We start from the raw sequence: 23874 nt of genomic DNA on the forward strand, positions 1-23874 counted from the left end.
TGACACATGGAGCCTGCTTGTTGCAGACAGAGCTATCTTTTTGTATTCCATGGATGACTGCTTCTATAACTTGTATAGGTCCACAAAAATCCAAAAATGTTTGAGAATGTATTATAAAATAGTACAGTATTTGCCCAGATCTTAAGCACATTTTCCTGTATACTTCAAATTTAGATTATGCACAATACCTAATGGAAATGCTGTGTGATCAGGTCATTTAGGGAATAAATGATGAGAAAAAGGCCCATGCATGTTTGGTACAGCTTCAGGTGTTTTCCAAATATTTCCTGTCCACAGTTGGCTGAATCTTTAGGTGTAGAAGCTGCAGACACAGAGGGTAGCCTGCACTGCCTGTCATGGGTAACAAGAGCAACCTCAAAGTCCACCACTCTGCCTCAGATTCATCTGTCTCAGCGACAGCAGACATGGAGTACAGAGATGCTGGTATCACAGCCTGTGAAGTCTTCACTTAGGAATCAGGCAAACTACCCATTAGAGGACATTGAGATTTATAAAAAATGCTAGGTTTCTGCAGATCAGACTAATGTCAAGCCTTCTCACATAGTCCTGGGAACATCAAAGGTTCACACATGCTGAAATAATAACACTACCATTTGAATCGCTTTGTTCTTCAGGCACTCCTGGTCTGAAAATCTCTCCTCTCCTCTCCTCCCATCTTATCTCCGTCTTTTATCCTGAACACGCAGGGACCTCAAGTTAGCCTGGAAGCTAGACCACCCTGCCTCTCTGACTTTCTGTGGCCATTTGCCACTCTTCTTTATCACTCCCCTGCATGCCTCCCGCTGTGATCATTTCCCAAGCATGCCAGGCCTTCAGAGCCCTTAAAGGGTGGGGTTTCCCTGTTTTTTCTTTACTCACCCCTTCTTTACCCCTTAGTCCTTGCCTGGTTCCATCTGCCTAGCAGACACTCAATGCTGACTAAATCTAGGGAGTCAAGTGAGTTATGCAATGAGACCAATCCCATTTTTCTGACAGCAGAATAAAGGATAGGCTGGAGCAAAATCAACAAATCCATCCATCATATGCATTGTTGAGCACCTGGTGTGTGAGATACTTCGCTCAGAGTTTGGACAACTCAAAGCCAAGGGAAGAACCCCTGCCTACTCTCCTACTCCCACCAGAACCTGGTTCAGCATGAAGGGACAATGGGTGTCACACGTTAACACAAGGCACACAGAGTTCTGCACATAAACAGCATCAAAATGGGCACAACAGAAGGAGATTAACAGCTAGGTGAGCGGTTGGAGGACTACATAGAAAATGCTAGGATGTTGTGATTTGGCAAAGCAACACAGATTCAGTGCCTGGTGGGGTGATACAAGTCAGGGTGATGTGGCAGCCCCTCTGCCCTGCAAAGACTTAAGAAGGGACACTTTAAAAAATATTTTCCTCCAACATCCAAGCCCAAAACTTGCAACCATAGAAGCTAATCAGCAGCGTACATAAAGGAAAGGTGAGTTTCCTACCACATTGCATGGGCTGCTGTGTGGAAGAGGGAAGGTGGGAAGGAACAGGATTCCGTGGGCTGTCCGTGGACTTGCTGTGGCTTTAGAGATCAGGGCAAGGGTTGAGCAGCAGATGCAGAGTTATCATGGAGAAACCCAGCTGGGAATCCAGGGAGAGGATAGAGGATGAAAAATAAATAGTGAAGGATTTTTTTTCATTCTGTTGAGAAAGTCTGAATAGGCCTAAGAGAGAGGAAAGTATTTGATGGTGATGAGAAAAGCAATTGACAAGTGATGAAATAAGCCACAGGGCTGAGGTCCAGAGAAAGCATAAAAGACAGTCCTCACAGGGGGAAGGAGGGAGGACATCTGGAAAAGGTTTGGGGATGAGCGGAGGGAGTGGTGGGTTTCCTGTGCCATGGTCTTCAGCTTCAGCCCTCTATCACCTGCCTGCATGATGCCATCCTGAAAAGATGTAAACATGAGAAAGTATCATCAACATGGTGAGGAGTGAGGACTTCTTTGCATGCACTTGGGAATGTAAGTTGGGAAGAGAAGGTTGAAAAGAGTTTTATCAGCAAATTGGCAAAGAAATCAATAAGGGGATTGCAGGGCTGCTCAAGGCTTTGTGAGGATGATCGAATAGTCAGGTGAATGAGGGAGATCCCAGGACATTTCTTGTGTAAACCTGGATGAATTGAGGAAGGGATTGGTACTGTGTAGACTGCAGCCCTGCCTCATGTCAACTTTTTTTTGGTATCATAGATCAAACTCATGACATTGCACTTGCCAGGTAGGTGCTTATGCTGCTGAGCTAAATCCCCGGCCCCTCAGGTCAACATTTTATAGTCCATGTTGAGCTGGCCAGTAATTCCTCAGGAAATATCAGCTGTGTGCCCTTAAATCTGTGCTCAGAAATCCTACATGAGCCCTGTTATTTTTTTCTCAGTGAGTTCAGCCATTGTAAGAATGATGCCTCACTCTACTCTGTCTGCAGATTGCCGAAGGAGCCCCATGTAAATGGAGCAAAGCCTCAGCCCTGGAGAAGGCTGACTGTTCAGGGTCAGGCACCTAACCTATGCCAGGCCAACCACACTATTTCCTTGCCAGTGCAGGCTCTGAATTGAGAAAGACATTACTTTTTCTCTTCTTGTGGCAAAAACCAGTGACTGGGGGCTGGATGTGTAGCTCCCGAAGCATGCTCTCCTAGGAGGGCCTGGACTCAGGAAGGAGAAGCCAAAGGTCCCAAGGGGAAGCTGCGGTGGATGCAGAACTAAGCACTGGCAGGCCGACTCCAGTGCTTACTAGAGTATTTTCCTTTTGGTCTCTGTGTTTCCTTTCTTTCCCTCTGCCTCTGTTTTTGTCTCTGTCTTTGTCTCTCTCTTTTCCTCCCTCTCTCCCTCTTTCTGTCCTGTTCTAGACTGTGAGCTTCTATGGGGCATGGAGTGTTCATCTTGTAATTCAGCACCTTTCCAGAACACAATGCACAGAGGTCTTGATAAAGAGTTGCACAGTTTTTGATTGACTGAGAGACAGATGACAAAAATGCCTGTATTGCTTTCTCACTGCTGGGACACAATATCCAACACTCACAACTTATAGCAGGACAAGGTTTAATTTGAGTTTCAGATGTTGTCATTGAGGGTCAATGACTTTGGTGCAGGAACATCATAGTGAAGGGCACAGTGGAGCAAAGCTGCTTCATTCATGGTAACCAGGAAGCAGAGCAGGAGAAGAGATGGAGGAGCCATCTCGCAGGCCACACAGGTATGCCTAAAAGTGTGTGCTGCTGGCCCCTCTAGTGGGTCCCCAACCAATTAGTTTGTAATTCCACCTTAGCCACCACCATGACATTCATGGAACTATTTCAGGACAACTCAAGGCTGTGGGAAGCTAATCATCAGGTAGACAAGTTTGGAAAAACTATGGAGGAGGCCTGGAGGGAGAACCAGTCACAGTTAGCAAGTTCACCTGCAGGAGGCAGGCCCTAAAGGAAGGGTCACAGGTGGGAGCCTGCAGAGAAGAGAAGGTAGAAAGTGGGATTGTAGCACGGAAAAGAGCTGAGAGGGGAGAATCCACAGATTCTGCTCCTTCCTTCGTATGTTTGCCATGCCCAGCATGGAGCGCAATGTTCTGATACAATGCTGTAGAGTAAGTGCTGGGAACCCTGAGGTGTATCATGTTTGGGAAGTTAGCACTACAGAGAAGTGGTCCTCAGTATGCTTGGAAAGCAACTAAAAAATGCAGCCTTCAAGATTCCCAGGAGATTTCTGAGGCCCAGGGATAGGGAATTTGCATTTTAAAAACTCAGGGAGGCTGATGAGCTCCTGTGATGCACCTACAAGAGCACTCCCAAGTGCTCCGGATGCACCCTCCATTCTAGGAGCTGTTACCTTGGGCCTCTCAGGACTCAAAAACGCTGGGATAACACATGCCTGATTCTATCCTATGAGCTAGAAGTAGCAATAGAAATACAAATACAAATTCCTGATAAATCAGGCCTTCCCAGTGGTCAAAAACAGCACAGGGCCAGACAATGGAAACGCTCAAGTTACAGACCATCTCTCATTCATCTCCCACAGGTGCGGGCCTCTGTTGCCCCATCTGCATCCTCTCTCCCTACTCCTCCCTCTTCTTCTGTGATCTGGAACTGGTGCAGATGGCCCAGCCTCTGGCTCCTTCACTCCCTGCCCTCCCACTCTCCAGCTAAACGCGTCCTGTGTATCAAGAGTATGTCCTTTCCCCTTCCTTCCTCTTTTTCAGTAGGCGCAAAGAGACATGCTCAGATTTACATTCTTGAAAGACAAGTTCACTGTTCCATTTGGAGGCAGTTGGAGGAGCTTAGGGCAGAAGAATGGAAGTGAATCAGGAGGTGAGAGACATCTGAGCTGGAAGAAGGGGTCTGTGTTTCTCTCACAGGCAGTCTCTCACTTTCCTGGCCTTTGCACTTGCCAGTCCCTCTCCTGTTATGCCATTCTTGCAGTCTCCTTCAGAAAACACCCACCTGTCTTCCAGCTGGTCAGTTACTCAGCACCACTGCTCACCTCAGGCCAGACTGAAGTACCTCTGCCTTGTCCTCTGGCCTCGTTCAGAAATCAACAACTTCCTCTGCTTTCAATCATATCACATGATTAGATGTGGGGGTTCTGGGGCTTTGATTCTGATTGCTGGGGCCCAGGGCTGGCTCAGCTATGCAGGAAGCAGCTGCAACATCCCCAACCTCCATTCCCACCTGTGGAAAATGAGGAATGTGTGGCACTTCCTACAGTTACTGAGGCAAGGATTTCTTTGGCAGTGGTTGATAATAGGCATGCTCCAGAGGCAACCAGGGAGGCCCAGCAGAAATCAAGGCATCCAGGGAGGAAGGACAGAGTGGCTGGAGAGGGATCTAAAGCAGAGCTTCCCAGGGTAGCTCCAGCCCGCTATGTGGAGATCCAGGCAGGCCAAACTCCACCTCTCAGACTTGACCTGACCATATAGCCATACGGCAAGTCACTGCTCCACTTGGGAGGGGACACCAACCCCACGCAGTTTTGGTTCTCTGCAGTACCCACTAGGCTTCTCAGTGAGCTGTGGAGTGCACTAAGGCTGACTGAAATCCTATATGGCTGAGGCGGGGAGGGCAGACTGGCTTTTTCAGAGAGGGTCCGGGTCCCTTCCATCTTAGGAAGGACAACACTGAACGAGGTGACACCCTGCAGTCACTGAGGTAGCAAGTCTCACAGAGCCCATGTGCAAGGCAAGAATGCCAGCAGCTCCCAAGAGTGCTGGTTGATGGTTTCCACCCACCCTGGAGGTCAGAAATGCCAGTGCCCATTGTGCAGATGTTCAGGGATAATGAGTGAGGCCACAGAGCCAGGGAATGGTCCAGTGGGGATTAGAAACCAGCACTAACTTTGGAGCCAATGCCCTGCTTTCTGTGCCTGTGCCACAGACACCTTCTTGGCAGGGCACAACTGCATTTCTCACCTGCAGGAAGCCGACTGCGGTGGTCAGCAACTCTCAGGCCTTGATTTGTGTTTAACACACTGCAGCTTCTGGGTCCTGAAGGAGAACTGCACCCCATGTATCCTTTCCCCAAAGCAAAATCCCTCCTGCCTGGCCCCCAGTGTGAGGGAGACAAACTACTCACTCAAGAAGGCTGTGGCTCCTTTTCAGGAAGATGTGTCTCCAGCAACAGCCAGGCCTTACTCCGAGCCTCTCTACTGGGTCATGGGACTCAGCTTCTCTGCAGGTTAAACCACTCCCTCACCCTGCTGTGGCCCTGCCAGCTTTGCTGGGACTTAGAGACAAATCCTATTCACCAAAACTCGTGTGAGCCTCAGACCTGGGCCTGTGGAGCATATTTTTAACTTGTTGTTTTCAGAGGTCAGAACGATGATAAAAGATTGTTGGAAACACATGACCAAAGGCATTCAAGCTGCCAGGTGCCCTAGAGGGAAATGGAGACAGTCATCACATTCCATCTTTATGTACACATACTCTGGTCTCAAGAAGAAGCACAAGCAACCCTCCAGATGTCTAAACCAAGATCAGGGTAGGTACACTGGGACACCTCTGTTTTGTACCCCATCCCATATCCATGCTGTGCCCATAGTTGGCCGCTCTCCCCTCTCACCATTGGTCACTGCTGCAGCCCTCACTGGAGCCACCAGCATCCTGCCTAGAAGCCGAGCTGACTCCCCATGGTTCCCTGCCCACCACAACCCAATGCTATCTGACCTTCTGAAAATGCATTTGTTTGCATTACTTGTACCTTTTCTCCTGAAGTCCCTTGCTTCAAATCCCCATGAAAATTTGTTTTGTACTGTGGAGAAGAACAGGGCTGGTCCACACCTACCTCTGCAGTCCCACTCTCAAGTGGCTTGAGAGCTCTGGCCACAGGCCATTTGCACAGGCTGAATTCTACCTCTTCATTCTCTCCTGTACCAAATTCCTCCTTATTCTTGAGGGTTTCAGTCTATGCCAATTGGAAGCCTTCTCTGCTCACACTGTCTGGGCTGTGTTTCTGTTCTCACTGTCAGAAAACCTAGAGTTGGATTCTGCAGGATGGAAGGGACTTCTACTAGGTGCTTAAAGGGCCACTTCAGGGAGAAAGAGAGAAAACCTTGGAGAAGCTGAAAGACTTGACTTTTGTTTTCCAAAGTCATTGCAGAGCAGAGAGAGATCCTGCTCAGCTGCTCTGTGCTTTCTTGCCATGCAGAGTGCCCTGTGTGTGCTCCTCATGTACCGGGTCTCAATGGTATCCGCAGTTGTGGTCAGGAATCCAGAGTTTTTAGGACCCCTTGCAGATACTAAAATCCAAGGACACTGGAGCCCCCTACCAAATGGCCCAATGCAGTATTTGCACAGAATGTGCACGTGTCCTGCGTGCCCATACATTAGCTCTGTTCAACGAGGATGACAAGAAGCCAAGTGAAGCTTCTTGAAGAAGAAGACAAGTCAGCCTGCACTGTTCAAGGACTCATGGCCCAGAAATGTCCATGTATGTTCAGCACAGAGGTAATCTTTTGTTTCACATGTTTGCAGCCACGCTGAATCTGAATGTAGAGGACGTATGCAGGGCTAACTGCACATGGGTGTGTTGGGAGTTTTAGGGACAGGGAATATCTTAGGGACAGGGAATATTCCCTCCTCCTCTGCAGCAGTTTCTAAAAGCAGAAACTTGGGGTGGCAGAAAGCAGCAGGTACAAGCGAGGGCAGCAACTGTCCCAGTGGAGGAAGGCTGGCCTTGTGCCGACACTGGACATGCACCGGTGCACCCTGTGTGGCAGGCACAGAGCTGCTATTCAGCCACTCTTCGCTCTCCCCACCCTCATCCCAAATCGCACTGATCTCTCCCAGGAAGCCACCTCAGAGGCTGAGGGCAGCGACTGTTGCTGCTGCTCAGTCCCTGCAGCCCTTTGTTGGTTACTACAAGTTCTCCATGTGCATCTGCTCCCCTTGCAGAGGAAGGGGCTCCTAAGGAAGCCTGCCTTTGTCTGTCAAGTCGGCACTTGCAGAGAGACATGCTGGACCCCCCTCAGAGGTGAACAAGGCTGCAGTAATGAAGCTGTGGCTCCCGGCAATGCTGCCATCCATTTTCCTATGCCCTCTTGCTCAGGAAGCCTCTCCCTGTGTTTCTTGCTGTTCCCCAGAGGCAGGTGAGAGGCACAAGCTGCACCACTGGATAGGCTTTCCTCCAGGTCCAGGGGATGGCGACAGCTGGTGGGTGGGGGAATCACTGTTTTCCAAGAATTCCCTGTTCTGCCTGCACCGTCAGTTAAAATTCTGTCACCCAGTGCTTTCCATGTGTCTGCATGAAGTCTCTAAGCAGTGGAGTTCTTTCTTTCACCACATTATTCTCTGCCTTCACTGGTGTTCAGGACCCTGGAAACCCAGGGACACAGCTTTCCTTTCTGGGCCTTGGTTTCCCTGTCTGGAAAACGAAGAAACTGGGCAGCATTGCCTTAGACGTGGTCCCGACTGACATGTATTCCTTGCTAGACACTGTCCAGCAGTCCTCACAATGGTCAGAGACATGGTCACCATTTTACAGAGGAGGAAACTGAAGCAGGAAGGCCCAGGTCACTGGCTCAATCTTACCCAGCTGGTCAGTGGTGGGGAGGGAATTTGAGACCAGGCATCCAGATTTGGAGCTGCCTGTGTGCAGACACCACCGCAGGATGCCCTTGGTAATGTCTAGACACAAGGGGTTGTGCGGGGACTAGGGAAGCCCCGAGCCTGCATTTCCTTGGTGTAAACATTCTGGAAAAAAGGCAGAGGAAGGTGACCTGAAAGTGTAGCCCTTCTGGGATACTTGTCCTATGCACACCAGCCTAGTCTGCAGTCCACTCACCATTCCTACCCACCAGCTACTCAGTGGAGGAATGCACGACCCACTCAGCACTGCATTCCCCCAGTCTTCACAGAGCACAGCAGGGCAAGTGGAGGAAGCCCTATTCCGGACACGAGGGTGAGTCTGAGAGCACGGGTCTGCCCACACTGCTGTGTCTTTCCACGCACACCAACCCTTTCATGCTCAGCTTGCTTGAGTCTGGAGCAACATGCAGAAGAACAAGGTACAGAGGCAGGTGGGCCTGACTGGGGCCCAAGCCCCGAGCACAGGGCCCTCTTGTGCCTTTGAGCTAAATTCTAAGCTCCTTTCCTCACTGTATGAAATAAACAACCTTAATGACCTAATTGGAGGAGAGGGGGGAACTCTGTAATCTTTTCAAAACCACCAGCTGCTGTCTCATCTTTAAAAAGAAATAGTGACCTGGGCTATTTGGTGGCAGAACTCACTGTGCCACAGCCTCCTGGAGCCACACGGCCTCTAACACATGGGCTACCGGACTGGGATCCAGCTTCCCAGCATATAAATTGGAGGAGTGATGCTGGGGCTCATAGCACCTCACTGATATCTTGTACTTTAGGGTTAACTCCATGCTTCTCTGCAGTCGACTCCCAGACAAACTCGAAAAGCAAGCCTTGTTGTTATCAGTGGTGCAGCGGGGCATGGCTACAATCACACAGCTTGAGAATTACAATGATGGATGCAATTCCTGATCTGTATTCTAACAACCACATGTGAAAATCTATGACCCTACCAGGAACAACACTAGGAGGAATAATAATAGTAATGTGGAATGATTTGATCACATAGTTCTGACATATTACTTCAAAACGACCCCTGGCCTCTGTGCCTGTCCTGCTGCAGGGCCTTTGCACCGGCTCTCCTGGTAACTGGAAGACTCTTTCTCAGACGTCCTTTTGGTTTCCTCTCTCCTTCAAGTCTCTGCTCATATGTCACCTTCTCTTGACTCCAAACTTGCTATCCTGTTTTATTTTTTCTCTATGACCCCTCTCGTGATCTAATATACTTGTGTATTTTGTTGGCTGATTGCCTCCAAAACAGTTAGCCCCTGCTCTGCTTGCTTCCTGCAGTATCCCAGCCCTGATTATCGAGTGCAGCACACAGAAGGCAGTGCAGAGTCGGCACTCAGTGGCTCGTGGTGCACTGTAACTGCTCATGGAGGCAGGGAGAGAGGACAATTCTGCTCCTTACAAAGACAAGGTTAGAGAAGAAACTGGCCTGAGAGCAGGGCTTGCAAATGGCAGAGCTACCGCATTAAATCCAGCCTCAGAGAGCAAATATTCAACCACTGAGGCGCTTAGGATATAATGAGGGTGAAGGAGACCTTTCTTGGAATTGGGGATGGGCAAATCCATGGGCATAGTCATAGTCCAGAGACCAGGGTTCAGGGTAACTTGTCAAATGTGTTTTTTTTCCTGTACAAGAAAGATTGCAATTGGGACCCAGGCAGGCTACTGATGGTGAATTCAGGGCCACATCTTTGGGGTCATAACAACAAGAGGCCATGGAATCTCCCTATACAAGATAGGACTGGGGTCGGGTCTGGTGGCAGACTCCCCTCCAGTTTTCCAGGAGCTGCCCCCATTCCTTGTCCCTGATCACACCCCATTTCTAATGATGCAAGTCTCCAGGACTCTGCCAAGCCCTGACCTTCTTTCTTATCTGCTCCTTGTTCCTGGGTGCTGGGATTACCTCCCTGCCCTTACTGCCTTCAGACCCCACTGAGGCTTTGAATCAGACCACAAAGTGAGTCCTGTGCCTGCATTACTGCGGACCTCCCTGGCCACATCATTATGGTGATCCATGGACTCCCCAGGCACGGGCTCACTCAGAGTCTGAGTCTCAGGGCCTTGATCTGGGCTTGCCTGCACCTCTGCGGCCCTTGAGGCTACCCTTACTTTACAACACCACCCACCGCAGGCCACTCATTATGTTCTCATTCTGAGGCTTGATGAATCCCTGAGGCTGGGCTGAGGTCAGACCAGCTGGGAAGTTGAGTGATTCAAGAAGACTTTTAAACCAAAATTATCCCAACAGGCAGAAACACTGGACCATCTAGAGAGAAAATTATATCAAGGATAGACGAAAGTCAGAGATCTGGACATGGAAAATTAAGTACAAATCAGTGGGGAATTTGCCTGGTGATGCAGTATGTGAGAAAGGCTGAAGAATACGAGAGGCATATTTGACAGGGTTAAGTGAGTTAACAGTGTGATATGCTTACCTAAAATAAAAAAGCCAAGTCAAAATTAGGTTGCATTAAATGAGGTAGCATATCAAGGGAGGTGATGAGGCCTACTTATTGGATGAAGCAAACTGCAACTGGAGTATGACATTTGACTTCCAATGGGAGGGATACTGACAGGCAATTATTCCTCTGAATCTAATGTCTGAGATGACAGCTGGGGTTGCAGTAGGGGAAATGCATCTAAGTATCATTTTATCTAACCAACAAAGTAAAAAATATGTGTATATATAGAGGTAAATCTGACCCTAAGATGGTAAGTCTTGATACCCTGGTACCTCGGTGTGCAACTTTAGTTTTTTTCACAATTCTGGTTGAAAATCATATTGGACAAGAACCAAATCAAATTCACTGGTTAGGTTCAATGCTGAACCTATAGGGAAATCTGACTTGGCGCTCATCCAAAATTCCAGGAGCTTTCAGGTTCAAATGGATCCTTTGTCCACACGGTAAGAGTGACCTCAACATCAGCAAGTCTGCCTGCAGACATGCTGGGAACACGGGGCCCTCTGTTCTCCTTAACCCTGGGGTACACAGGAAGCACAGAAAAGGGAAAGGCAAGAGAGATAGGAAACCAGCTTCCCGAGAAGTGACCCTGGTCTGGGTACTGACAGGCTCTGTGGTTTAGAGCTTGATTTGTACCTCAGTTTCCAAAATATATAGTGAGAGGGCTGGTGATATAGCTCGGCCACGCAGTGCCTGCCTGACAAATGCAAGATTGTGAGTTCGATTCTTGGTACATGTTATGGATTAAAAACTGGTGGTCAACTTAACGCCAGTGGAATTGAATCACCATGTTGCTGAGCATAGATGTTTCACCTGGGGAAGTTTGCCAGCATAAATGGAGATGTGGAAAAGAAGAAGGGGAGGCCTTGAAACCTTAGTGCCTTGCATTGAGGCATTATGGGTTCTCTTACGTGTTGCTGTTTGAGCCGTTGGTTCTCCTGGAGAAGTTCTGGTCCTCACATCGAGCATTGCTTCCTGGTTCCGGAGAGACATGGACTTTCCACCACTGACCTTTGGGCCTTCCTGACACGGATCCATAAAAGAGACTGGTGTGAGTGTTTCTCATGTTTGACTCCAGTTTGACTCGTGGGAGGCACTGTCATGAGTTCTGGATTTTTATCTAGACTCATGTGGGACATTGCTGTGGCATTCAGGCCCTTGACTAAACATTCTATGTCTTTGGTGTTGTTGATAGATTTTTCTTGTGTTAACTCTGGGTAACCATCATAAATATAATATTATAAACTCCATGTTCTGATTCTAATTGTTCTCCTCTCAACCCCTGACTACACAGTACAAAAACAAAAACAAAATAATGAAAACAACCCAAACAAACAAACAAACAAACAAACATACAAAACATTGTGCTGGTGATACAGCGCAGCGGCACAGTGCCTGCCTGGAAAGCATAAAGTCCTGAGGTTAACTTCCAGTACCAAATAAAACCCAGAAACCAAGAAACAAAAATATATAGTAAGGAAGTACATGCTAGTCAGGGCACCTATTACTACACAGAGAAGGAAGCTGGAGCTTCCACAAAGACCAGGGCTGTCCTGAAAAGCACCACCATCATTCATCCTCAGCGACACGGAGACCCCGAGCTCCTCCGAGGATAAACACAGTCAAGAACATGCCAGGAAGCCAGCATGACGAGTTCATCCTGGAGACCAAGCTGCCAGTCAAACCTCTACATGGACAGTAGGCCTTGGAGTTCTTATGCAAGTGCGGGTTCTGGCTCAGTAGATCTGGTTTGAGGCCCAAATCTTTCATCCCAGGATGCCCCTTAGTCCCAGGCAAACCAGGATGGCTGGTTCTCCCAGGAGGGGCTGAGCTGCTATTCATGGGAGGTCTCCTTGTGGTGCTCACACTTTGGACAACAGTGATTTTGTAGCATAGAGGTCTCTTGTTTAGGCAGTGTGTGTTTTAGAGTTCCAACTTCCTTCTCTACATAGTAGTAGATGCCCTGAGGACTTACAAAATACTCCTTTTTCAACTAGGCCACTGGGGATGAAGCCCAGCAGGACCTGGTGTGGGGAGAGGTGATGAACACATGGCCTGTGCAGTGAACCAAAAACGCAGAGACTCTGGTGGACCCTGCTCTCTATATCACCGAGACTCAGCACTTCAGTGCATGCCTGTACTGGAGATAGCTGAATTGGCCAGGAGGGCAGGCATCTTGGATTACATATTGTCATATTCATGCAAATGTCTATATTTGCCTGCTCGGGAAGTTTGGAACAAAATCAATGTGATTTTACACAACAAGGCAGCCAAGCAAATAGTTGATAACATGTTCGAACTGTAACTTTTTGGCAATCATGTGAGATAATTCAGCCCCCTACTGCTTAAAATCACAGGCTTGGGTTTCCCCAGAGAGAAGACCATGAACAAATGAGATGCTGAAAGCATCTCCTGGGTCTCTGCTCTCCAACCCCCAGCAACATGTGCACAAACCATGGGGTCAGGAGAAGCCCACGGTGTGTCCACAGCAGCCCCTGAGTTTCACTCTTGGTATGGCACAAGGAAAGGCAGGAAGGTGGCAGGAGGAAGGGTCGGGCAGCTGCTGCTTAGTTTGGTTAACAAACTGCTTCACCGGCAGCAATCTAGAACCCTTGGTGTCTTTCAGGGTGCCTGTTCTTTCTAGGATTCCCAGTCCAACAGGCTGTATAACAAGCAGATTGCATTAGGCACAAGGCAGTTTGGATTAATCATTACCAAGCTATTTCCTCTGGGAATGGGAATGTAACCCCTGGTGCAGGCCCAGGACACTTTAGAGGTTTGTAGATTACTGGCCCGTGAGCAGCAATCTGACCAGGGTGTGTGAAACAAGATTACCAGGGTCATAAATTTTTATTAAATGTCATGAACAGATTTATAGAAAGCACTGTAAAATGACACTTTTTTTTGTGCTCAAATCCTGCCACTTGACAGAACGCTCCCAGGCTGAAGCAAAGCCAACAGCTTTCTCTAACAACAGAGAAGCCTTTGATTCAAATTCTTGTATACGCTAAGGGGTCAATACTGAAATCCCAGGCTTCTTGTCAGAAGGGGAAGGGCAGCCCACAGCCAGTCAGAGACCTCATTTCACTGTGATCTGCAGACCCACCCAGGACAGGGTGACTCTGGCCAGTCACCTCTCCTCACAGAGCCTCAGTTTCCTCCTGGCAACTCAGACATGGCCTGAAGAGTGACATGTGGCTGGCGATAAGGAATGATGCCTAGGAAAAAAGAGGGAGGAAGGGAGCAAGTGGGGGAAAGAGGGAGAAAGGAGGGAAGGAAGGAAAAATAAGCCTCTGCAAGTGGAAAAGGAATGGAGCAAAGGATAAGGTGGGCGTCAGTGTGGAGGTCAGATGTTTTTTCCTACTAGTTTTTGAGACTTTCTGTAATAAGAAAGGTGGTTATTTAAAAAAAAAGCCACTGTCAGGCTTTGGGAACAGGAAGACTGGAAATCAAATCCCAGAAGCTCTTTTCTGGTTGTAAAACCTTAGAAGAATCATGTACCTTTTAGTTCCTGGTACTAATTCAGGAGCCATTTGTGGTGGGTGGCTTCCTATCATCCTCCCCTCCTACTTTTGAACAAGCTTCTCTCTACCTGCTTGATCCTAATGGCCACCTAATGCGGTGTAATGGGAGACAGTTTGTTCTTGCAGGAGAAGAGAACATGCCTAACAACAAAACCAAATCAGGAAAAGCAGAGCCAAAACACACAGGGAGAGAAAACAGGCCATCCATGTGATCAAGACTGAGCCAAAGCCTCCTCTGAACTGTTGGAATATGTGGGCTAATAAATGTCCACTTCAATTCCATGCCTGAATTTTTATTACTTGCGAGGCCTATCTGGCTCATGAACTTATATATAGTGTACCTTAAGTGTTTAACACAGCCATAATAGCAAGTGATAACTGTTTTTATAAGTAGGAAACAGTCTTTTGTTTCTCAAATTGCTGTTTTGAAAAGTTTCAGTTCCACAACTCAGTGAGCACTCATAAGGCATTCCCTTCCTGTGATGGCTGTGTCTAGATGTCCTCGAAGCCTCAGGTGGTCATGGGTGGGGCTTCTCAGGAGCGGCTGGATCTAGGGCATGTGATGTTGGCATTAATTGTTGGGAGCTCGACCGAGTGATATGAGGCCTGTGGTGAGGAGTGAAGCCTGAGCTAGATTGCCCCTCCCGTCGACCGAGTGATATGAGGCCTGTGGTGAGGAGTGAAGCCTGAGCTAGATTACCCCTCCCATCGAGTATGCCAAGATGGCGCCCATTTCCTGCTCCCTAGCTAGTAAACAACACGCCCTGTAAGCTAGTCTGCCCAGCAACAGCTGACGCTGGCCAATCAGCTCGTCTTGCCTACTTTGATGTGATTGGTCGATGTGTCCATATATATGCTGACACCACCCCTGGGGCGAGAACACACACCAAGAAGAGGGACTGCTGAGAGAAGCACACAAGGAGCCGTAGGGAACGGACCAGAGGAGGCTTCCCTCAGGCGGGATCCGAGATCCCGGAACAGGGCGTACGGAGAGAGAAAATAAATCAGAGGCTATCCGCCGACTACTCGTGTCGTGTGTTTTTTCCTGCCGGCCGGGATCGACACCGACATTTGGTGGCCCGTACGGGGAACTGATCACCCCCGAGGCGAGGCGGACGACGCTCCAGTATTGCTCTGCAGGACAGGTGAGTAGGGGATAAACCTGGGCTCTGGGTGGCGCGCACCTACAGGGCTTTTTAGACTCCCCTCAAGCTCGCGTGTATGTGGCAGGTTAGCCTCACACGGTGAGAACGGACTCCTCAGTGACAGGCATGGGCAACTTACCCACTAAGAGTTCCAAGTCACTGGTAAGAGCGGTGAAAGACCTGCTCAAGATTTCAGGTATATCAATGAGCTCCAAGACACTTACGGAGTTTCTCCAACAAGTAGATGAGGCGGCACCCTGGTTCCTGCCGACGGGGCACTTGTCCCTACCTTGCTGGGAGAAATTAGGTAAGGATTTAGAAAGAGCAGAAGAGGAGCGCCGACTCCCACTTTCGGTTCGGCCGCTCTGGGAGATGATTCATTCATGCCTCAAAGGGGAGAGGAATGGGGCTAAGGATAGCGCAGATGGGCTCTCTCAGGCCCGCCGAGCTTTTGAAGGGGCCCGTTCGGAGTCCTCCCGAGAGGGGTCCGTCGCAGGGAGCGTGCGGAGGCGCTCGCGAGAGCGAGGCAAGAGAGAGGTACCCCCTGCCTCGGATTCCTCGGGCTCAGATACCTCGGAAGGCGAGGACAATGAGGCAAGTGACCCCCCTAATCCCTTTGCAGCTTTACGTAGAGACCTAGTCAAGATGCAGACAGACCTAGAGAAGGGAAGGAAACTCCTGAGCACTCCCCAACGGAAAGCCGTAGAGCCTTCCGCGCCACCCTGGGAGGTCCCAAACACCGGTTCCTGTGGTGGGATGGCGGCCTGGGGCCATCCTCCGTCACCCCCCCCATGGAGGGAGTGGCCTGGACCGTTGTCACATGTAGGGCCACCATCTTGTCTGCCTGGCGACCCGCCATCTTGTGCCCCAAAGACTGGTCGGCCATGTTACAAAGAGATACAATTTTGTGATAGGGAGGGACAGACATCTCATGGGGAGGCACCACCCTGTGAAAAAATGCCAAGGTCCCAGGGAAGGTATTTTCGTAGATGGACATTTAGAATGGAACAGATTCCTCAAGGGGCGAATGAGTATGAACAATGTGGGCTTTATCCGGTGCTCCTAGCGCAAGGCCAAGGACCCAATTACTGGGAACCACTGGAGATCAAGCAAATTAAGGAGCTTAAAAATGCGGTTGCCACATTTGGCCCTACTGCTCCTTACACTATAACTATGTTGGAGAATTTGTCTGCCGGTGGCTTTCTGACGCCCAGTGATTGGACCCAACTGGCTAAAGCCTGCCTGGCCCCCGGGGCTTTTCTGGATTGGCGCGCCTGGTATACTGAGTTTGCCGCCGAACAGGCTGAAAAAAATGCGGCTAGGGGCCATAGGGGGCAAAATGAGGATATGCTTATGGGTAAGGGTCAGTACGCTCAAGATCAAACTAGATTCCCTCCAAATGTGTATGAACAGATACATAACATAGGCATCCGCGCCTGGAAGCAGGTAAACAACACAGGGGTGGCCTCACAATGCCTCTCTAAAATTGTTCAGGGCAACACAGAACCTTTTGTGGATTTTGTGGCCAGAATGCAGGAGGCAGCTGACAGACTCTTTTCAGATCCGAGTGCTGCTGCTCCTCTTATTAAACAGTTAATCTTCGAACAGTGCACCAAGGACTGCAGGGCAGCCATAGCACCCCATAAAGGTAAAAACATAGAGGCGTGGATTAAAATTTGTAGAGAAATAGGGGGGCCATTATCCAACTCAGGCGTGGCTGCCCTTTTAGCCGCCGCCTTACAACAGACAGGGCCTCAGAAGACCAATCACCCTGGTAAGCCCAGGGGATGTTTCCAGTGTGGGGACCCCAGCCATATAAGGAAAAACTGCCCCAAGACCGGACAGGGGGAGTTTATATCCAAGAGACAGGAATCAGACAGACGAACGGGAACCTGCGAAAGGTGCGGTAAAGGTTCTCACAAAGCAAAAGATTGCAGATCTATTTTTGATGCCCAGGGGAACCGTATTAGTGGCAGGGAGACTACGGAGCCAAAAAACGGCCAGAGGGGGCCCTCCTTACGGACGGGCCCCCACTCCCTAGACAGGACAACACAAGATGGCACCCCCCCACAGGGGCCACCCCCGGGCCAGCAGGCGTGGACCTCTGTGTCGCCTCCAGACTCCTATTAACACCCGATATGGGCGTTCAGGTGGTTGAAACCACCTCCAAAGGACCACTACCCGACAAGCTAGTTGGTTTAGTGATTGGACAGTCCTCCACAGCCCTCCGGGGCCTTACCGTGATCCCTGGAGTTGTAGACCCAGATTATTTAGGAAACATCAAAATCATGGTACAATCTCATATAGGGACCATAGTAATTGATGAAGGGGATAAGATAGCACAACTTTTACTGTTCCCCAGTCTCCATGAGAGACCCCGGTCCGGTCAACGGGTTAGAGGGGGTCAGGGACTTGGCTCCTCTAAGGAAATTTTTGAAGGGCTTCATATGACTCTTGATAAAAGGCCCATGCTATCGCTCAGGATTAACGGAAAAAAGATAACAGGACTCCTAGATACAGGGGCAGACCGTTCCATCGTCTCCAAGAAAGACTGGCCCCCTAGTTGGCCTACCAACACAGCTGACAACACACTCCAAGGATTGGGGATAGTGGCTGCCCCCCAGGTTAGTGCCGTGACCCTGCCTTGGGGTGATGAGGAAGGTCACCGAGGACATTTTCAACCTTTTGTCTTGCAGCTGCCAGTATCCTTGTGGGGAAGAGACGTTCTCACCCAGATGGATGTCACTCTTACATCCACCTGCTCTCCCCAAGCCAAAGGGATACTCAAAAATCAGGGATATGTCCCCGGCAAGGGCCTGGGCGCAGCCCTGCAGGGCCGGACATCCCCCGTACCTGTAGAAAAAAGGGAAGGTAGACACGGGTTGGGTTTTTCCTAGGGGTCACTGAGAAACTTCTCCTGCCCGCTCCAATTAAGATCACCTGGAAATCTCAAAATCCAGTTTGGGTGCCTCAGTGGCCCTTACCCAAGGAGAAGCTTTTAGCATTAACTGAGATAGTCAAAACCCAGTTTCAGGCGGGACACGTAAAGCCGTCAACCTCCCCTTGGAATACCCCTGTCTTTGTTATCAGGAAGAAATCAGGCAAGTGGAGGCTGCTCCATGATCTGAGGGCTGTCAACTCACAGATGCAGCCCCTGGGGGCGATCCAGAGGGGACTACCAGCCCTCTCAGCCATCCCTCGGTCCTGGCCAGTTTATGCCATAGATCTTAGAGACTGTTTTTTCTCAATCCCCCTGCATCCAGAGGACACCCACAGATTCGCCTTTACCCTACCCACCATTAACCAAGAGAGTCCTGATCAGAGATACGAGTGGGTTACATTACCCCAGGGTATGGCCAACAGTCCCACCATGTGTCAGATGTATCTTGATTTTCTACTGGCCCCCTTGCGTGAAGCCTTCCCCAGAATTAGATGTATTCATTACATGGATGATTTGCTAATCAGTGCAAAAGATGTGACTGAGTTGGAGGATATGCTTGGCCAATTGGTCAGGGCCCTGAGAAAGGCAAATTTACATATTGCCCCTGACAAGATTCAGGGAGGAGACATAGTGACCTACCTGGGCACCAAAGTCTCCCCCACATCGATTTCTCCACAAAAGGTAACCATCAGAACAGATAGCCTAAGGACCTTGAATGACATGCAAAAGCTACTGGGAGATATAAACTGGATCAGACCTTATTTACACATCCCTAACTCGGACTTAAAGCCCCTGTTCGACCTCCTGAAAGGAGACCCGGATATTGCCTCCCCCAGGGAGTTCACCCCGGAGGCCAGAGTTGCTCTGAGAAAGATAGAGGAAGCCCTAAGTACAGCTGCATTGCGGAGAATTGACTCAGAACAGCCTTTTGAGGTCTGCTTGTTGCAGACCGTTTCTCAACCTACGGCAGTGATTTGGCAAAAGGGACCACTTTTGTGGGTGCACCCTAAGGTCTCACCTGCCAAGATTATCGAACATTATCCGGAAACGGTCGCTTCCCTGGCCTTGGAGGCACATGGCAGGGCTATCCAACATTTTGGCTCTGCACCCCATGCTATTCGGGTACCTTATACCGCTTCTCAAATAAAAATCCTGACTGCTTGTATAGATACGTGGGCCATCCTGAGATGTGTTTTTCTTGGGGAGATAGACAACCAGTTCCCCAGGGACCCCATACTACAGTTTGTTACTCAACATCCGGTGATATTTCCAAAAATCACCGCGTCCACACCACTTACTCCTGCAACAACGATCTATACGGACGGGTCAAAAACCGGGATAGGGGCTTATGTGGTCTCAGGTATGCCTCCGATCAGCATACAATTTGAACCAGATCAACCACAGGTGGTAGAGTTACAAATTGTACAAACCGTCCTCGAGAAGTTCCCAGGGGCCCTTAATATTGTTTCTGATTCAAAATACGTTGTTAATGCCATGCAGGTCCTTGAGACTGCGGGCCCGATTAAGCCAACCTCCAAAGTGACTAATTTGTTTTTGTCTATCCAGACTCTGCTGATAAATAGACACAGCAAAATATACATCACTCACATAAGAGCACATACGCGCCTGCCAGGGCCCATGGTACAGGGCAATGCGGCAGCTGACGTGGCCACTCGCCCGTTGTGGATACTCAATATGTTATCTTCAATAGAACAAGCCCGTCTGTTTCATGACAGATTTCATGTCAACGCCAGGACGTTAGCCAACCAGTACCACATTTCCAGGGCTGACGCGCGGGACATCGTACGGTTATGCGGCTCTTGCGCCACATACACACCCGTCGTATCAACGGGAGTTAACCCCAGGGGATTGATTCCTGGCGACACTTGGCAAATGGATGTCACACATATGATAGAATTCGGATCTCTTAAATATGTTCATGTCTCTACGGACACCTGCTCTCATATTATATTTGCGACTGCTGAAACTGGCGAAAAGGTGTCTCATGTAATCAATCATTGCCTGACAGCTTGGGCCGCATGGGACAAACCAAAAATATTAAAAACTGATAATGGACCAGCTTATACAAGCAGAGCCTTTAATGAGTTCTGTGAAAAAATGGGGGTACAGTTAAAACATGGCATCCCATACAATCCCCAAGGTCAAGGAATTATTGAAAGGGCTCATAGGAGCCTTAAAGATATTCTACAAAAACAAAAAGGGGGAATAAGTCAGGGCCTGCCCCCAAAGGCACGGCTCTCCATGGCACTGTTCACATACAATTTTCTGAACCTGAATAACAACAATCACTCCCCGGCCATGGAACATTGTAATCCATCTCCTGGCAATAGGGGATGGGTGAAATGGAAAGATGTCCTGACGGGACAATGGATGGGCCCGGATCCAGTAGTTAGCTGGAACCGAGGTGCGGTTTGTGTTTTCCCGCAGGAACCAGGACGAGAACCATTGTGGGTCCCAGAACGGCTGACGCGTGTGGCGAATCCAACGAAACATAATGCAGGAGACACTCCAAAACTCAACGGCAGCGGACAGCCTAATCAAGATCGGTCCGACCAGGATATTGCTGCTCGACCGAGGAATACCGTATGACTTATGGGACACAGTAATGATTATGCTCTCGATAGTAATTGGCTCTCTTTTAGGGTACGGTGCAGCCAGAGTGGCTAGGCCACGCCGCCTTCCGGCAGCCCCCTTCCTTCTGGTTTTGATGCTCACCACCACTACTGAAATAGGAGCAGACTTGGTGTGGGCAGCAATACATCATCCGCCAGCGCTAGCCGCTATCTCCACCACAGCCCCCTCTCTCCCAAAGTTGTATGCAAAAAACTGCTCCACCAGATTGCCTTGCATACCAGATATACCGTTAACCATCAGACCCATACGTTTTGACCTTCCCATCACCAATGACGTGGTCATTTTTTCCACTAATAGTAACCCCTCGTGTCACCGGGGATCCTGCGTTAGCTTCCTGCCCCTCCTTGTAAAATGGTACAATACCTCCCTGACGGTGAGGTTGTCTGTCCCATCCCTGCATTCGCCTGGATGTTTTAAAGCTGGCACACTTAGCGGCGGAGTCATCACTTTTAACTCAACCTGCAAACCCCGAGCAGCCATGCACACCCGTCCCGATTTCCCCACATGCCCATACCGTGTGTCCCCAAGCCGAAAAAGACAGATGGTGGACCTGTCACAACTTTCATGGCAGCCCTGTACTGTCGACGGCGTGGGAGTGACTCATCTAAACATGTCTTGGTGGTCCCGGTTCTCTCCTCCATCCGGTAGTAACAACATATTCGCGTTGACCTGGTGGGAGTCCTACCTGAGAGTGAACAACAAGTGGGCAATAAGCTTCCCCTTCCCCCTTAATGAAAATTGGTTGTGCCTCTCCACCGGAGCCTGCATGGACTTAAGACCCATGCTCGCTATTAACGCTTCTGCCTCTAATGGAACCACCAATGTCACCCTTAATTCTGAGGCTGCATGCGTAAAACCGCCCTACTTATGGGTATTCTCTGCTGACATCTCCTTTAAGTGCAGTAACCAACCATGCTTTACAGGGAACTGCTAGAATGGGTCTTTCCCGTATGCTATGTTGGCTCTTCGACCCCCACTGATGTGGGTTCCCTGTAACGAATCTGTTTGGGTTCATCCCGTCTATCAGCAGGACCAACTACCCATGCTCAGACGTAAGAGAGATTTTGGGATCACAGCGGCCCTGACAGCACTGTTCGTGACTCTGACTGCGACGGCTGTGACGGCTGCCGTTGCTCTGACCCAGTCTACGCTGACGGCTCAGGCCTTTACCAATCTTACGGACACCACCTCCCTGGCGCTGAGGGAGCAACAAGAAGTCAACCTCCTCCAGCACAACGCCATAATGGCGTTACAGCAGCAGATCGACCTAATCGCTCAGGAAGTCCAGGGACTCTGGGAGGTGGCTAACAATTTATGTGACGCCAGATGGGCATTCACCCAGTTGTGCGTTACCCCCATCCAGGTCAACCGTTCGGCTTACAGGCAATTTCAGGATTATGTTCTCACCACCTATAATTCTTCCTTTTGGAACGCTAGCGTGCGCCTGGATATGACTATCCGGCAGCTAGATCAGATAGAGGTGCCTATACTTACAGCCTCCTTTTTTGATGATGTCCTAAGCCAGATAGGCTCCTTCTTCAAACCTTCGTCACTTCTTGCGTATGGGATCATTCTTGCTCTTGTGATTGTCACTCTCGTGACTCTTAGGTGCCTGCGGTCGATAAGGGCGACCCAAAAGACACATATGACATTGATGATGTTGCTGGCCCAGAGTCAAGGGGATTCCACACCTAGCGTTTTCTGGGCTCAGGCTAGAAAGGCACGGCTCCTTTAACCAGTACGTGGCTGCTCTCGCCATTATTCTTACGGATGTTCTAGTATTATTACGTACGTCTCCTTCCCCGTCGCGGCTGCGAACTTAGACTAGAAGGACCCCACGCTTAAGGCGTGTTCCCATTGATAATTAGAAAATAGTAATTAGTGATTGTAGTGAACGGGGATTATGGTTGGTAATTAGTAATTACGCGGTTCCTCAAATGTCACTCGGCTGACCCCTCCGTGTCTCCCCCAAGATATAAGCTTTAAGAGTTGAGTGGGCAAGCCAACGACGGGTAAGACGGGAGAAGTTCTCCTGATCAACCTAAGACAGGCTCTACTCCGAGGGTCCTCTAGGGAGTGAGAGTTATGGCATTGAGATGCGAGACCAAGGGTACTGCAGTGCCATCCGCCTCGAGGGTTGAGGGGAAGGCAGGAATGAATGTCTATATGCATCCAGGTTCGGTTCACAAAAGCCTGGCCCTGCGAAAAAATGAACCACTCACCTTGAGCATGGTCCTGGCGCAAGGATATGTACGAGACAAGGTGATGCACAGCAGGGTATAGACCTCTACATTCTCTCATGCCTCGGCCTGCGAAATAGGCCCACTCCCAGACACCTCACATGGACCCACAGACCGCCCTATCTTAATAAATAAAGAAGGGGGAGATGTTGGGAGCTCGACCGAGTGATATGAGGCCTGTGGTGAGGAGTGAAGCCTGAGCTAGATTGCCCCTCCCGTCGACCGAGTGATATGAGGCCTGTGGTGAGGAGTGAAGCCTGAGCTAGATTACCCCTCCCATCGAGTATGCCAAGATGGCGCCCATTTCCTGCTCCCTAGCTAGTAAACAACACGCCCTGTAAGCTAGTCTGCCCAGCAACAGCTGACGCTGGCCAATCAGCTCGTCTTGCCTACTTTGATGTGATTGGTCGATGTGTCCATATATATGCTGACACCACCCCTGGGGCGAGAACACACACCAAGAAGAGGGACTGCTGAGAGAAGCACACAAGGAGCCGTAGGGAACGGACCAGAGGAGGCTTCCCTCAGGCGGGATCCGAGATCCCGGAACAGGGCGTACGGAGAGAGAAAATAAATCAGAGGCTATCCGCCGACTACTCGTGTCGTGTGTTTTTTCCTGCCGGCCGGGATCGACACCGACAATTAATGATACGTGATGACTGAGTTAGTCCACTGATCGGTTCACCACAGATGTGGGTGTGGCCTGTGGGGATGAGTGGCACTACCTGAAGGCCGGTAGCCTGGGAGGGATGAAAGGGAGACACGGACTACTTTGCTGCCCTCCTTCCTTTTGTCT

General features: G+C 49.7%; 2 protein-coding genes across 2 annotated transcripts in view; one reads left to right on the forward strand and one right to left on the reverse strand.

Moving 5' to 3' along the window:
* The window catches only part of Atp2b2 (ATPase plasma membrane Ca2+ transporting 2), a 364580-nt gene that overhangs the window by 297690 nt on the left and 43016 nt on the right, over positions 1-23874 (reverse strand). The window lies entirely within an intron of this gene.
* Positions 14680-23676, forward strand: LOC134470536 (uncharacterized). Its single transcript, XM_063225257.1, has 2 exons — positions 14680-15242; positions 20632-23676. The coding sequence occupies exon 2, from the start codon at positions 20699-20701 to the stop codon at positions 21770-21772; it is 1074 nt and encodes a 357-aa protein (XP_063081327.1). The 5' UTR covers positions 14680-15242; positions 20632-20698; the 3' UTR covers positions 21773-23676.

This window comes from Cavia porcellus, unplaced genomic scaffold, assembly GCF_034190915.1.
Source record: "Cavia porcellus strain 051 isolate PalLab524CR breed Dunkin Hartley unplaced genomic scaffold, mCavPor4.1 scaffold_15, whole genome shotgun sequence".
Classification (NCBI taxonomy): Eukaryota; Metazoa; Chordata; class Mammalia; order Rodentia; family Caviidae; genus Cavia; species Cavia porcellus.

Coding starts and splice junctions, on each gene's coding strand:
- LOC134470536 (XM_063225257.1), top strand. CDS start 20,699: ATGCAGGAGACACTCCAAAACTCAACGGCAGCGGACAGCCTAATCAAG.